This window comes from Mus pahari, chromosome 16, assembly GCF_900095145.1.
Source record: "Mus pahari chromosome 16, PAHARI_EIJ_v1.1, whole genome shotgun sequence".
NCBI lineage: Eukaryota > Metazoa > Chordata > Mammalia > Rodentia > Muridae > Mus > Mus pahari.
The window spans coordinates 24,159,029-24,175,867 of NC_034605.1; the positions used below are offsets into that span (position 1 = coordinate 24,159,029).

General features: G+C 43.2%; 1 protein-coding gene across 2 annotated transcripts in view; it reads left to right on the forward strand.

The window, feature by feature from the left end:
• The first annotated feature begins 5,236 nt into the window (after window positions 1-5,236).
• Aoah (acyloxyacyl hydrolase) overlaps window positions 5,237-16,839 on the forward strand; it is a 196,458-nt gene continuing 184,855 nt past the window's right edge. For both annotated transcript variants that reach the window (XM_021215760.2, XM_021215761.2), the window contains exon 1: window positions 5,237-5,457. In XM_021215760.2, the coding sequence (XP_021071419.1) occupies window positions 5,310-5,457 (148 nt within the window). In that variant the 5' untranslated portion in view covers window positions 5,237-5,309. The remainder of the gene's footprint in view (window positions 5,458-16,839) is intronic.

Consider the following 16,839-nt stretch of genomic DNA (forward strand, 5'->3'; position numbering starts at 1 on the left):
AGACGGAACTGACACTTGCGAACTAGTTCTGGGAGGTACGCATAGCCCGAGGTCTGGTAACATTAACGACCTGGTAGGCTGAAGTCAAGGTCTGAAGCAACAGTCGGAATGACAAGTTAGTATTATTCATTAGGGGTGAAGTCAGGGAAGTGAGAACCTTGGAGGAATGCTTGATTGTCTCTCCTACCTTTTCTATGTCTATAGGTGGAGCAATTGAGACTTACTTTCTCTGAATATGGATGGTACNTACTAGAGAACTAGACTGAGTTTTGCGGTAGATCTTACCAGTAACTCCTGTTTCCCACCTGGGTCCCATGGGTCACGGATGTAGAAGAAGAGTGTCTTGCGGAATCGATAGAAGAAGGGATTAATCCGTGTCCCTAGCATGTGTATCTCACAAGACCAGTATGGGCAGCCCCCATACTTGTCTGGCCATTTTCTACAATAATCTCTTTTCTGGTTCTTGTTCTCCTCCCTCCATTCTACCTCAGCTCCTTTCCTTAAACTAATGCCCAGGAGATGAAAACGCTTCTACTTGATAGAACTGATCCACCTTCCAGACAGTTTTGTCATAAATGGCACACATTTCTCATAAATATATTTCCATGGAGGAATATGTGGGGGGCAGGGGGAGTTATACACACAAAAGGAGGAAGATATCGAGTGTCTTTCTCTCTCCACATCCTAGCTGTTGAGATACAGTCTCTCACTGGAGCTGAAGTTCCTCCCTCACCCCCTGCCTTTTGGCTATGCCAAAGGCCGTCAAGCCCCCAACTTCAACTAGTTACCCCATCTGTCTCTTAGTGCTGGGATTCTAGCAAAGCAACTTTCATATATATATATATATATATATATATATATATATATATATATGCTGAGGATTCGAACTCAGGTCCTCTTGCTTTCACAGCAACCACTCTTAACCACCGAGTCATGTCCCCAGGTCCCTCTGATGCATGTGTTTCTGAAAATTGATCAAGAGCATCATAAAACTCCAAAGTAAAACTCCATTCTAAAGCTTTAAACTAAAACTCCATTCTAAAACTCTAGCATGCCAATGTGAATGACTGGGTGGATGAAAGGTCGGAGGGTGAGACAGGAGTATCAGAGCTCAAACCCTACTGGCCAGTTTTCAGGACCCTCATTCTATTGCTACATTCACAAGGTGTGGAGGAGCTCAGGCTCATTTCCGGTAACTGGCTCTTCACTGGTATGCCTAATAGGAGTGGGTTGCCCTGGTCTCCACATTTTTCCACCAGTAAGAATACCCACAGTTGACACCCCATGAACTCATCAATAAAAATTCACCTTTCAAGCATAAGGGTCACTACCACTTACTGAAAACATATTTCTCTGGGCTTTTCTGAATCCCTATTAAACATTGCGGTTTTGAGCCTGCATTATTAAAACAAAGCTTTTAAAATGTACCTGAGTTAATGTGTAAAATATAAAAATTCAATATATTTCAACTACAGAAAGGCAATGCTGATTCATTGCTAGATCTACATTTTAAATGAATGAATTTTTAATTGATGCATAGCAATTGCACATACTTGTGAGGTACCATGTGACATTTCGATATGTGTATACAGTGGGTGATGACCACATCCTGGTAGCTGGCATATATGTCATCTCAGATCTTTGTCATTCTCTGTTGGTAGCTTTACATTTAACTAGCATTAAATTTTAGGGGTTTAAAATACACTCTCTTAATCATCATAATATTGCTATAATATTGGCATGATACGCAGCAGTTTGTAGTTAAATAAAGGACTGGAAAGATAACTCTGTAAAAGCATCTTTTTTACCCCAGCAGAGGACCCAGGTTTGGTTCCCAGAACCCACATCAGGTAGAGAACTAAAACTCCCAGGGGATGCAACACCTTCTTCTAACTGTATGTAGTGCACATACATCTATTCAGGCACACAATCATATACATAAAGTATGAATGAATGAATGAATGAATGAATAAATAAATAAATAAATAAATGGTTTCAGGGTGCATAGTTACTAAGGGAAACCATGACAATGGGTTGAGGGTCCCCATCTGACCTTTGGAGCTCTTTTGGAAAGTCCAAATTCTATCCTTGTCAGGATTAATTTACCATCTTCTGAGCAGAACAGGCATGGTATAGAATGGGTCTCAGACTAGGAAAAGTGCCCTCTACAGCGGGTCTGGGTCTAGCCAGTCAACATGACAAGTCGGGAGCCAGACCAAGGAGAGAGCAGTAGAAACCCGGGCACAGAAGAAAAGGTTGAGCCCAGAAGTTCCCTGGAGCAACACCAGCTTCTATCTTGTCTTTCCTCACCTACATTTGTCTCCACTTCTTTTCTTGATGAGAAGCAGAGGCCATTGCAGATCAGATGTATTTCCCGACTCAAGCACAACAAGCCAGAACCAGTCGCAGTTTTCAGGCTCACAAGTCCCCAGCCTCCCCCCCCCCCCCCGCAGAGAAGAAGCGGAGGTTTGCCTCTGAGCAGAGAAACAAAGTGCAAGGAAGAAATCTCAGGACTTCGCTGGAACCGACATAGAGAAACCTCAAATGAGAACCATCTGACTGCAGTGCTCCTCTGGGGGTATTACCCAGAAACCCCTCAGTTCTTACAAACCTCAGGTGGCCCCAAGACTTTTCACCAGTTTGATCAGGTATAAGTCATTTGTACTCAGTACCTGATGAACGAATGGAGTCCTGGTAGGAAATGCAGCCACCCCTCTAAGGGGCCTGATGTTTGTAACCACTGAGGTTTGGTTAGTGGAGGATGTGCGTGTATATGTTGCTTCTCGTGTCAGTAACACCGCTTGCCCATTTCTGGGTTCCTTTGACACTGCTCATGAAGAATTCAGTGGTCATGCGTGAAAAGCCATGTATTGAATGCCTGCTATGTAGTAGGTACTACTCTGTGGAGGAAACCATCCTTTTTCTAGCAGAGGCATGTCACCTGCTGAGAGGGTCAGGGTCACTTACAATGCCAACTTAAAGCCCAAGCATACCAGATGCCTTCAAAGCTTCCAGACCATGGTCTGGTTGCAGGTGGAGCTGACTGATCACACGTCAGTGATGAAGCACATACAACTTGCACAGCCCCTGACCCTGAGGTTTCCCATGCTTGCATGCAGCTGAGCATTGAGACTACCAGATTCTCAGGCCTCGAGGCTATTTCAAGTGCTTTTCTGGAACATGCTTTTAGTCTCTGGGTCAGATAGACCTGATCATGTACTCTTGAAGATTGTCTGACCCAGAAAAGATGTTTCAAGAATTTCTGTCTTTTTTGTGTTTGTGACATTTTCCCAAACATTGCATGTTGCCCTGCAACTATCATAGAACCTTAGAATTTCTCCATGCTTGCCCTGGGCCGCAGATTTAGTTGCGTTTCCACTTGGGAAATAGCCAGAACTTTAATTTACTACACATTTACTCCTTGCCTAGCATGGTGCTTTGGGTTCAACATTCCCTGAACCCTCATAGTATCCCTATACAATAATACTACCAATACCCAAGGTGACTGGGAAAAATGGAGGAATAAAGTTGGCTCACATGTCTCCAGCCAGGTGATTTCCACTTGGCAGTCTCTCTGGGCCAGAGCTCCCGAGTCCCTTGGCGGACCGCTGTCGTCAGTCCCACGCAACAACTGTCCACCCTACGGTCAGCCACCACAACACCCGTCTACCTGGTAGAATCAAAACTCTTAAAGCTTATAATTAACCAGTCAGATTTATGTATTAATAAATTCTCAATTTACAAGGTGTCAACACAATAAGTTCAGAACCAATTGATAATGGCAAGAGCTTTATCCCAATTATTCTAACCTTATGATATCACAACTACCTATGGCTGGTTAAAGCCACAGTGGTTCACATCTGCCTTCATCTTGGCATTCCTTTTCTCCCCTCTTTCCTAAGACGCTGTCTCTGTAACACTTAGCTCCGCCTCTCCTTTCATTGTCCAATCACTGGCCTCCTGCTTCCCTAACATTTTAGTGTGATTGGATAGGGAAAATCCTGCCACACCTGCACTCAAGGTCAAGTCAGTATCAGCTGGCAGTGCTAATTGTCCTCAGGAGAGGACAGGGAGGAGAGAAGGAGACATGATAGGGGGTGGTCAGTGTGTGTGTGTGGGGGGGATTGAGGAAGGGCTTGATAATGCATGTATGAAATTGTAAAAATAAAATGCTATTCTATTAAACAAAACAATGCTAATAAATTCAACTAACATGAATAATTCTAAGCCTGTAATAAGCTTTTCTCAGAGCCAAAGCAAGAAGGAACAGTCATGTGACTCTTATCTGGACTGAGGTTCTTAAGCCTCTGAGCTTGTCTGAGTGTTTGGTGTATCCTATTAAAAAATACCAAAACATTTATTTTTAAGTTCCTTTTTCCAGATTGCTCTCCTCAGAAAAGCAGTGCCAAATCCTTGACTTCAAAGCAGAAAAATCAGTCTCTTAAATGTGAGCAAATGACCCTCAGGTGGAAAACATAAGCACGTCTCCAAATTCTCAGGGAAAGCGATGCAGCCTGCCCAGGCAAGTCAATACGAAGTAGCTAGCTCGCACATCTTTTCTTCTTATTAGATTTAAGATCTAGTCCTGCTGACTGTTCATTGTTTTCTGCATACCCAATAGAAGACTTTAAGAAAGCTGGGTCCTGCAAGGAATACTCTTTCTTTGCTAGAGGAAAGTCACCGCTGACCAGAAGGCTCTCTGACAGAGCAAGGAGTCCTTCCCCACACATGCAGCCAGATAGAAGAAAGCTAAATAAGTTTAAATATAATTCTGCATTACACTTTATAATCATAATTAGTCTACATTCCAACTGTAACTTCTTCACTATGTGGGTGCTTTCAATTTGATTGCTGAAGGGCTCTGTGCAGGTGGTGTGACGTTTTCTTCTTAGGTTTTGGTTTACAACTCATTTCATTTTGCAAGAATGAAAGAGGAAGGGCCTCTCTCTTCCAACCCAACAGAGTGCTTCGGGCAAACCTCAAGGTTCATGTGGTCACTGACTTCAGCCAGAGGCCGGAAGTACTGTTTCTGTCAATGTGCAACTCGGGTATTTCTTTTTCCTGAAGGCTTTGCTCAGAGGGACTGCCTGCCTACCAAGGACTTCTCCAGCTCTTCCAGATCTGGACATCTGAACCTCTCTCAGACATCGCAGGATAGCCACTGTGTGTGTGTGTGTGTGTGTGTGTGTGTGTGTGCTCACTTGCATCACACTTGCTGTGCAGTGTGTTCATGGCAGTGTACACTGTGGTGTGGTAACTACAGTGGGGCCAAGCAGGGTTGAGAAGTGGAGTGATCTTGTGGTCCAAGAATGTGGTTCCTAGTATGGTGCAGGATGAAGTCTCCCTGGAAAATCTTCCAGACCACCCTTCTGCTTCTTCTGCTCTCTCACTCATTGGCCTCTGTGCCCTCTGAGGACCAGCCAGGTGCCAGCTACTCCCATGGCCAAAGCTGTTTAGGTATGTACATTTTAAATTTTTTCCTATGTGTTCATAACAATGAGGTCTGATACTTTGTTTGCACAATAATTCCTCAACATCAAAATTAGATGTGGTAGCACCTACCTGTCTGTATTTCTAGCACTAAAGGAGATGAGGCAGGAAGATCATCAGATGAAAGATAGTCTGGGCTATATACTGAGACCCTGTCTCAAAAGTAAGCAAACAGAAAGCCCCCTTCTGTGACTGGGAAGGTTTTCTTTTGGATCAGCTCCCTTTGTATCTGAAATTCTCAGTTCTTGATATGGTGCTGAATTCAGACATCTGGACTGCATTGCTCTCCTCCTCCTCCTCCTCCTCCTCCTCCTCCTCCTCCTCCTCCTTATTCCTTCTCTTGCTGATCTGTTAGTGCCTCTTACCTAGTTCTCTCCATACTGTTGTGTTCTCTTTAGTTGACAGGGATAATAACAAAGACTTCATTGGGGAACTGTGAAAACTAAGGCCCTGCATGTGTGTCTGTGACATCCGTTCACAGTAAGGGCTCATCCCCTCAGCATCCTTCAATCTTTTTAGGGAATTTAACTATAGTGGCCTGACAGAAAGTCTGAACACTGACTGAGATCTGGCTTTGTGACTTCTCCTTCATAGGAACATTTTATTTCCAAATTCGCTTTGTATTTGCTTTGTGTCTTCTGAGGACAGTGGGGAATAAGGTGAAACCTATGCTGGCCAGTTTTGTGTCAAATGTGACACACGCTGAAGTCATCTGAGAGAACCTCAACTAAGAAGTCTCCATCAGACTGTCGAGCCTGCAGGGCATTTTCTTAATTGGGAACTCATGGAGTAGAACCTAGCTCATGGTGGGTGGGTAGGAACTCATGGAGGAGAGCCTAGCTCATGGTGGGTGGGTAGGAACTCATGGAGGAGAGCCTAGCTCATGGTGGGTGGGTTGCTCCCTAGGCTTGGTTGTCCTAGGTTCTCTAAGAAAGCAGGCTGAGCAAGCCATGAGGAGCAAACTAGTAATCAACTCCCTTCCACAACCTTTTCATCAACTCCTGCATCCAGATTCCTTCCCTGTTTGAGTTCCTGCCCTGACTTCCCTCAGTGATAGACTGTTACCTGGGAGTGTAAACTGAGATAAACCCTTTCCTCCCCCAAGTTGCTTTGATTGCGGTGTTTCATCACAACAATGGTAACCCGAACCAGGAAAACTTCCATATTCATATTATGCAATGGACATGTAGCAGAAGAGGGGACTGAGATGGCATGGGCGGTGGAGCCACACAGCCTCAGAACTAAGAGACAATTACTAGTAAACAGACTCAATATGGAGTCCTGCCCAAAAATCACCCTAGGGATAACTGTGATGGCCAAGTACTATGCACAGGGAACCTGGGCACAACTTCTGACACTTAGGAGTTCTGTGTAGAGGCAATAACAAAAAGTTTGACTTAGTTTTTGACAAAACCATGATCTTATTATGAACACCAGGGAATGCATCTCTAGAGGCAAAGCCTTCTTTTAAAAATAACAAAGAACCTGATTCATTGGTTCCTTTGGAACCAGGTCTAGGAAGAGGGGTCATCTTTATTTTGTTTCCTAAAATCACAGCTTGCTGCCATTCTATTTTCTCAGAGCATCTTCAAGCTTATCAAATGAGATCCACCGGGGGAAAGCTTCCTGGAGTTACTTCTGTTTCCAGGGGGCTACAAATGGGTTTAGCCTAGCAATCTACTGTGATATCCCCAGACCTTCATACCAGTAGAGTGGACACAAGGTTCCCATTTCCTTCCCTACCAGGTCCCCAGCAAGGCTATGGAGTGTTGGAAGCCATGTTAAGAGAATTCCAGGAATATGCTCTGTATATCCTCTGTTGCAGAACAAATGAAAATAATAGCCACTTAATTGCAGCATGATTTTCTTTTCAGTAAGGAATTTGGATACAGCCTGAATGTGGATTTTTCTGTGCCATGTAGGTAGAGGTCATTGGGTTGATAAGATAGCTTCTACACACACACACACATACACACATAAACACACACACACCCCTACCTGATTCTTCCTGCTCCCATCCACATCCACATCCACAAAATCTATTCTATTTCCCTTTCCCAGGGGAGTCCATGCATCCTTGCTAGAGTCCGCCTCTTTACCTAACCTCTCTGAGTCTGTGGATTACAGCTTGAATACCATTTATTTAACAGCTAAAATCCAATTACAAGTGAATATGTGTTGTATTTGTCTTTATAGTTCTAGGTTACCTCATTCAAGATGATTCTTGTCTTGTTCCATTCATTTGATTGCAGATTTCATGACGTCATTTTTTAAACCACCGAGTAATACTCCATTGTGTAGATTACTGCCTTTCCCTCATCCGTTCTTCACCTAAGGGACATCTAGGATTTTTCCAGTTTCTGGCTATTATGAATAAAGCAGCAATGAACATGATTGAGCAAGTATCCTTGGGGTAGGATGGAGTGTTCTTTGGGTATATGCTCAAGGGTGGTAAAGCTGGGTCTTGAAGTAGATTGATTCTCAATTTTCTAAGAAATGGCCATATTTATGTCTATAGTGACTCTACAAGTCTGCACATCCCTAGCAATGGAGTACAAGTATAGTGACTGTACAAGTTTACACACACCCCTGTTCCACATCCTTACCAGATGTCACTTGTGTTATTGATCTTACAAGTATCTGTCTTCCAGGAAGTTACCACCCAATTTAGAGAAAAATGTAAAGATGGCTCCTGTTCTGCAGTCCCCAGCACTGCAAAAAATACATGTCCTATACATATAATATATATTTATAGCATATGTAATTTTGGGTAAATATAAAATAATGACTCCTATGTCTTTTTCCAAGGATCCTTAATATATTCATCTGTCCTCCCTCCTTCTCCCTTCATATTACCCTCCATCCTCCCTCCCTAGTTAAAGCCCCATTTACTCATTTTCCCCTTCGTATAACCTATGCCCTGATGTTCCCCACTCTCTAGCTCCCTACTTCTTGGTCCTTCTTCACTTTCCTAGTTCCAGGGGCTATTCTAGGTTTCCCATTCACATCCTGGAGCTAAGAACCACAAATGAGCACCTGCATCATTTGCCTTTCGGAGTCTGAGTTCCTCCAGTCAGAATGATATGTTCCAGTTCCATCCGTTTGCCACCAAATCTCATGGATATTTTTTAATGGAGGTTTCTTTTTGGGTTTTATATACAGGTCCCATGTCAAATGTATATCTGGCTAAGTCTTTTTCTCTATTCTGTGAGTTTCTCTTCACTTTTATTACTGTGTCCCCTCTAGAAAAAAAATTGTTTTATTTGATGAGTCCCTAATTCCTATCTCTTGTGCTCCTGGGTCATATCTAATAGATCCATTTTAAGATGCTTTTGTCAGTGTATCACTCTATCTTCTGCATGCTTATTCCTTTATCTTTGTTCCTGGACACTGAATCCCTAGGCAGCATATGGCAACCAGGCGTACAATCCCTACTAAGACTGTAAGAAGAGTCAGATGGGGCCTGAGACAGCTCAGGGGCTGGATGCATGGTCGGCAGGTGTGTAGCCCCAGATTCAATTCCCGCTGCTCCCAAATAAATAAAGGAATTCAACTGATTTAAGATGAGTATGAAAAGAGGAAAACTTTCTTAGGATAATCCAAGGAATGAGGCTTAGAATCAAAAGTTAGAGAAAGCATACATCCTAAAAATCAAGATAGGTGTCAGGAAATTGTAAGCTCCAGGAACCTGGGCATCCTGTCTTCTGACCTCTCAGTGCTGGCTCCTTTGCTGATTCTGTTCTGCACATGAACTGTTTTCAGTGTTCTCTGAGCTTTGGTCAGCTCTGTATGTCAGTACTCCATCTGACTGCCAATCCCAGTTTTATAGCAGAGAATACCTAGGCTGTCATCATACCACTGAGTAAGAGGCAAATGGGAGTAAGGAAAGATCTAGGTGCGGATACAGACCCCAGAGGGGTGGGGTTGTTGCAACGGAGCAAACACTTCAAAAGGAGTCACCACAGAAGGTACCAGGCTGCTGAGCAACACATCCCATGACGGGCGAACAGGAGCCTTGTACTGGGGTACTGAACACTCTACCTACAGACACAGGTCTTGACTTCACTCTGTATCAGCGCTAGCTGTGGGAATTCCATGTCATTCACCAGCCATCCCATCTGCCCTCTGGACTATGTATTGCTGTTCCAAAGGTTATAGAATCAGTAATAAGCCAGGTTCATTTTGTAAAACATTAATTTCAGCTCAGGATGATTTACATGCCAGATAGTCCTTCTGCTTTTTCATCGACACTTAAATTAATTCATTGACTTTTGAGGGTTTGAAGGTACTTTTAAATCTGAGGAAGCCATAAGGGTTTTGAAACTTCATTCATATTCTTGTTTATGTTTTGTTAAGCATGCCCTCAGAATCAGACCAACTTCCCTTCGGCACACCCCAGCAACTCTGGTTGGAGTAAGAGACAAAGGTGGCTCTGTGGTCTCAAAATAGTATAAATGGGGAAAGAGTTTCATTAACAGAAACTGGAGAGGGTTAGACAGAGTTGGCAGGGAAGGTTGTAAGTCATGGTCATAATTTGGGTACACACAGATTTCAGTCTGTCTGTCTATAACTGGGCAGCGGCTCACAGACACAGTTTCTGTGGGTACCAGGAAGCATTTCCTTTTGCCATTCACATTCCCTGTGGATGGCAGGAGTTCTCCTCTTCCTTTCCTCCCCTCTCATCAGTGATTTAGTTCTCAAATCACCACAATACTCATGGATCTCAGACTTAGAGTGGGCTCTGTCCTTAGCCCTAAGAGCTTCTTGAGCCGTAGCTGAGGTCTCACGGCCTTAGAGATCACAGGGCCATCTCACAGCAATCCTATGGTCCCACCCTGTTAATCTGATTTCTTTCTGCAGCTCCAATGACTTCCAGACCCTCTGAGTTTAGCAGACTCCCCCCCCCCCCCGGTTCTGTGGAGGCCTCTCCACTCGTTCCTCAATCTGGTAATCTTGCGTGTCCTCCTCTCCTGAGCGCTCTGCCTTTAATTTTAAATTATCATTGACTTCAGTCCAATCTTTATACACATGGAAGCTTCCTGATCATTTGAGTTGCTCATATCCTGTCTAGTTTCTTTTCTCTGTAGTGTCCTGGAGTCAAAAATCTTGAAAAGATAAAAAACAGATAAACACAACTGAGAATAGAAAGCGTCTGTGACTTTGAGACAAGGTCACACGGTGAGCAGAAGTTTTAGAAAATAAAGGCTCCATAGGAATCTTTAGGGGAAAAGTTAATAATAGTTTCTCTTTATGAATGTTCTGTGGGAAAGAGGGAAGAACAGAAGAGCTGCGGAGTGTTAAGTAAGATCTCTTGCACGGTTCTCTCTAGATGCTGATGTCACTCATGCCTTGTATTTTCTGTCCAGCATTTACTGACTTTTCTAGCTGTTCACATGGAAACAATTGGAAGTGTAAGGAAAAGGAAGTCCAGGCTCTTAGATGCATGAGTCTAGAATCTCCCACTCTGCCCATGTGGCCTTGGGGACATTGCTTAACCCTCTGCACCTTCCTTCCCAGCAGAATGAGAATCACACAGGGTGAGGGATCATGTTCCACACAGAGATACCACGTCACAAGGTCTCAGAGAATCAAGAAGGACATAGACCGAAATTGCGTTCTAAAAAGTCTGGAGATTAAATCTATTGCAAAGTAGATTCCAAGTAAACTAAATGCTAACAGTGGAAAGTACATGTCGTGTAAATCTGAGGGGGTCTAAAGCAGAGATTCCTCTACAAAGAAAGATTTCAGTGATTTCTGGAAGATGTGACTGACATATAGATGCAGCATCCTTGAGTCTTCAGTGAAAACATTGCACAGTTTTCGTAACAGCTGCCTGAAGAAGTGGGTGATGGGTAAAACTGTACTTTAAGAGCTAAGCAAAACAGGAAACTTCTCAAATCCAGAGTCCATTCTGGAGGGATTGCCAGTCTTAGGATAGGGAGCTTTCCTATCCCAGTGAGAGGAAGAAAAAAGAGCCACTTAAGACAGAGCCTCCGGAAAGCCTTAAGAGACTCTTTGTAGCAACACTTTAAAAAGAAAAGGAAAGGTGACTGGAAGACAGAAGCTTTGCCTGGCCCCTGCAAATCTCCCCTAGGCACTCAGCAGAAATTGTGGGGAGATGTTTTAAAAAGACACCCTCCCCCCAGGGGAGGCAGCCTACAGTTTGATCCTCAGAGCCCACGTGCTGGAAACAGAGAAGTAATTCACCTGGTGATGTGTTTACAGAAAGATAATGGGGGGAAGGGATATGTTCTAAGGAGGTGTGGTGAGGTGTGGGGGAAGGGGATGCCTCCAAGGGCCCATGCTGAGGCATCCCTTACCCGTGAAGGACCAGCCACATGTATAGTATAGAATAAATTTTATTCAGGGCATGGGGAGGGGAGTTAAGAGGGTAGTAGAGGCAGAGAGAGAGAGAGAGAGAGAGAGAGAGAGAGAGAGAGAGAAGAGGCCAGCCATGAGCACATGGAGGGGGTGGGGGGGTGAGGAAGGGAAGCAGAGAAAGAGCAAGAGAGCAAGAGAGGAGCAAGAGAGGAGGGGGCAAGGAGCCCCTTTTATAGTAGGTCAGGCCTAACTGGCTGTTGCCAGGTAACTGTGGGGCGGAGCTTAGACAGAGTGCTAACACCTGTCCTCTGTATACAGGCTGTGATATGAAAACTGACACAGCACAGGACTCTTCAGTGAACATGCACTAGGGAATTTTTAAAATAAATAATAAAATGATTTCATAGCATGTTTTTCTGTATATATGTAACAAATTGTTCTCCACTAATAAGCTCAAATGTACACATATTTGTTGTCTCATAGTTTCTATACATCAGAGATTTGGACATAGTGTAACTGGGCTCTTTCTTTGCTAAGGAATTGAGAGGGTTAAAATCGAGATGTCAGATGGGTTTTGTCTTAGATACTGTCCTATCGCTATGAAAAGACACCATGACTTTTATATTTTGGGCAGATAAACCAAGCAGCAGACCAGGCCAAGGTGTTCCACGTGGGAGAGGTTTATTATGCGGGGATGGGGAGGGGCAGCGAAGCAGGTAGAAGGGTAGGGAAGAGGAGAGAGAGAGGAGGGGTTGACTTCCTCTCTTATACAGAAAATGACAGAAAATGACGTCACACCAGTGAGGGCAGGAACTGAGCCAAGTGGATTGTGGGATAGAAGGTCATGGTCCTGGCAACACAGGTCAAGGGTCATATGGCTAGGCGGGGCTTGCAGTATCCTGGTGCTAACAATGACCATAGCAGCTTATTAAAAAGAACATTTAATTGGAGACTTGCTTACAGTTTCACAGGGTGAGTCATGACCTTCAAGGCAGGGAACATGGCAGCAGGCGGGAAGGTATGGATCCGGAGTAGTAGTTGGGAGCTTACATTCTGATCTGTAAGCTGAGGACAGACAGAAAGAGAGCTCACTGGTTGTGGTGAGGGTTTTTGAAATGTCAAAGCCCCACCACCTGTGACATGAAAGTTCTCTAAAAAAAGGCCACCCCCCCTAATCCTTCCTAACTTCAAATATGGGGAGGTGGGGGGATGGGAGGGTGGGGGGTAGGGAGGTGTGCCCTCCTGCCGTCAGGCTAAGCCACCCTTGGAATTTCCAGACAAGTGTTTCCAAGAGGTCCAGTGGTTTGCAAGCAAGTAAACACAGCCAGAAACAGGAAATCCCAGCCTGGCTGTCTGCACCTCAAACACTCAGGTGTGAGGGACTCTTTCCAGGCAGACACCTTAACTCTTCTAGAGCCACAGGGGCATAGATAAGGATTTGAGCATGTACTGCATGTTCAAAGGACCTGAGCCCTCGGCCCCACCCCCCACCCCCCGGTTCTGATTCTCATAACCAACTTCAGCTGGAAGACTTACAGGTAGCTTAAAGCGCTTCACAGATATAAAACAAGAGCTAGGGTCTGGGGGGGTATGATTCAGGTGGAAGAGTGCTTGTTCAGAGTACAGCCCTCAGTTTAGCCCCGCCCCGCCCCGCCCCACCCCGCTCCCGCAGGCACACTATAAACTGAGAACCTGGGAGGTGAGAGCCAGAAGATCAAGAATTCAAGGTTGCCTTCAGTTATCTATCAAATTTGAAGCCAAAGCCAAACTGGGTTACTTGAGACCCTATCTCAGAAAAGAAGCAGGGGGAGAGGGAGGTGGGAGAAAAGGAAAGAAAAAAAAAAAGAGAAAAGAAAAAAAATCTAGCTGTCTCATATGCTAATACTGTTTCTCTAAGTCTTTCTGGGTAGTTCAGATGAAGACCCAAAGAAAGTTTTTNTAAGGACCCATTTAGGTCTGAATTTTCACTGGCTGCTGACAGCCTTCAACACACCTCCCATTTGTAGATTCAGGATCCCTTTGCTTAAAAACCCAATGACTAGAGGCTGCTGCTCAGCATAAGAAGTTAGCAGTGTACTGATGTCTTTTCTGTCCAGCACCATTTAGACAAAACTGCAGTTAAAAAGATTTGCTGATTATTTCAGGCCCACTCAGGAAAAAAAAATAATAACTCAAAGTAAATTGACTGACATCCCAATTATATACACAAATCCCTTTGTTATTGTGAGCAAAGTAACATCAAACACGTCAACCTTCCCTCAGAGAACTACGTCAGGAACAAAGGCCTCCTAAGTCTGTCTAACAGACATCAAAATGCTCAAACGGAAGGGGAAAGGCCACCAAACTGAAGACTACGGTAATATCACATGAGAGGATCTCCGACTAACGCCCAAAGTCGTTCTCCAAATAGACATTAGAACCTCGCACATGTAATAGAGGTCAGTAAATAGCAGTGGTTTCTGTCTGGACAAGATTTACTGGTGAGATTTTTGTATGCTTTATGGGTTTTTTTTTTCTTTTCAGTTTCATAGACTGTGTTGTCTGGTTTTGTGTCAGCTTGACACAAGCCAAGAGTCATCAAAAAGAAAGAAGCTTCAGTTGAAGAAACGCCTCCATAAAATCCAGCTGCGGTGAGCAGTGGGAGAGCCCATTGTGGGTGATGCCATCCCTGGACTGGAGGTCCTGGGTTCTATAAGAAAGCAGGCTGAGCAAGCCAGAGGAAACAAGCCAGTAAATAGCACTCCCTCATAAGGCATCTGCTCCAGCCTCCAGGCTCCTGCCCTGACGGAGTTCCTATTCTGACGTCCTTTAATAATGAACAGCGATATGGAAGTATAAGCTGAATAAACCCCCTTTCCCCCAGTCTGCTTTTTGGTTATGATGTTTTGTTACAACAATAGCAACCCTAACTAAGACAGGGCTTTTATGTTTAAGCTTTTATGAATAAACTTCCTTCTGCTAATTTGGAAAGAAAAACAAATTGCTCCAATGCCATCGCCTTCTGTTTCTGTAAAACAGAAGCTTACTGTTTTACAACTCTCAAGTTGTGAACAAAACTCCTGGATAGAGGCCATGTCTGCAGAGACTGATTGATTAGATGTTCAATACTGTGGGGAAATCGGAAAGTTACAGATCCACAGGCTAATTGCCTTATCTTGGACTAGTTTTAGCAAGAACTTCAAAGTAATCACAGAAATCCATAGGAAAGAACTAAATTGAAAGTATTTTGCTAAAATTCAGCAAATTGACTTCAAACAGACGCATAAGATAAGAATAGGCCAAATAAGAAGTCTAGACTTGAAAACCAATGATAATTCCCTAGATAGGCTAGGCAGACTTGAAATTCACAAGAGTCCTGGAGCACAGATCAATGGGAATTATCCAAAACAAAGCTAAAGGAAGACCAGACTTGAAGGGAAATAATCCAAACCTCGGGAACCAGTGCTATGATGTCCAATTTCTCAACATCTGTGAAGTGGGTGTTCTAAGAGGAGAGGAAAGAGAAAGAGGACATTTTAAAGCTGTCTGAGTAAAAGGTAAAAGTCAACACCACTTTAAAACGCAGGAAACTAGTCACCCATTGATCCACAACTCTTCATAAACTTCAAGCAGAATAAATACAAAATGAATCCTGACACCTCATAGCCGGTCGGTCTCCTGAAAACAATGCAATCGGAAGCCCTTGAACACAACAACAGAAATAAATGATATCTCTTGCACAGGAAAGCAGAATAACTAATGGCTTGCCTCGTTTCGGAGCCATGCAGGCAGATGGCAATTGAATGACATAAGGTGCTGAGAAAGGACAAAAGTTAGTAACCCAGAATTCTATGCCGTATTAAACTACAACGGAAAATGAACATAAAGTATAAACACATGTCCTGATGAATAAAACCGAGAAGCAATTTTGCCATGTAAGAGGTAGAAAAGAGGAGCTGGAAAGATGACTAAGTGGCTGAGAACTTACTGCCCTTGCAGAGGACCCAAGTTCAATTTCCAGCACCCACATGGTGGCTTTCAATCATGTAGACACCAGGCTCACACACACACACACACACACACACACACACACACACTACACATATGTACAATCAGGCAAAACATTCATATAAGTAAAATAAAAATAACAAAAATAAGTACTATAAAGGCTGAAGAGTTGCTCAGTAAGTAAATCCCTTGCCACACAAGTGTCCGGACCATAATCCAGTCTCTAGTATGTATGTAAATATTGGGCAAGTGTGGCCTCTAATCTCTCCTTGGAAGACAAGAAATCCCATGAACAAAGTCATTATCTATACTAGCCAAATTCTTGAACTCTAGGTTCATATGAGAGACTCTACCTCAACATATATGGTGAAACACAATCAAGGTAGACACACAAAGTCAGCCCCTGGCTTCTACACACATTTTTCCACATATATGAAAACAGTCATACACACATATATGCTATATACACATGTACATATATATACGCTATGCAGACACACACACATGTATTAAAATTTTTAAAGGGCTAAAAGAAGAAGTCTTTTGAACAGAGATAAAACATACCATATGGTAACTTAAAGTCATAAGAAGAGATGGAAAACATGAATTATGGTATATATAAAAGAAGATAATATATATACACAAATATGCTTTGAATATGTGCAATAAGACTACTTAAAACAGTAACTGTATTGTCTGGTCTACAACATGAGAGAATTAGCTCCAAGGAGAGGGGAAGAAATGGAACAGTATAGGAGCAAATCTGTAAACTTGTGTGCTAATTAAATTACTAATAGCTTGATATAAATTTTGATAGAGAAGCTACACATTATAATTCAGGAACCATGCATGAGGAAGGAGCATTCAAGTAAAACTTTAATAAAAAAAACTCACTAGGGATAAAAGGGATGAAATAATACTAACTACCCTTGTTTCCACTCATAAAAAGAAGAAGAAGAAGAAGAAGAAGAAGAAGAAGAAGAAGAAGAAGAAGAAGAAGAAGAAGAAGAAGAAGAAGAAGAAGAGGAAGAGGAAGAGGAA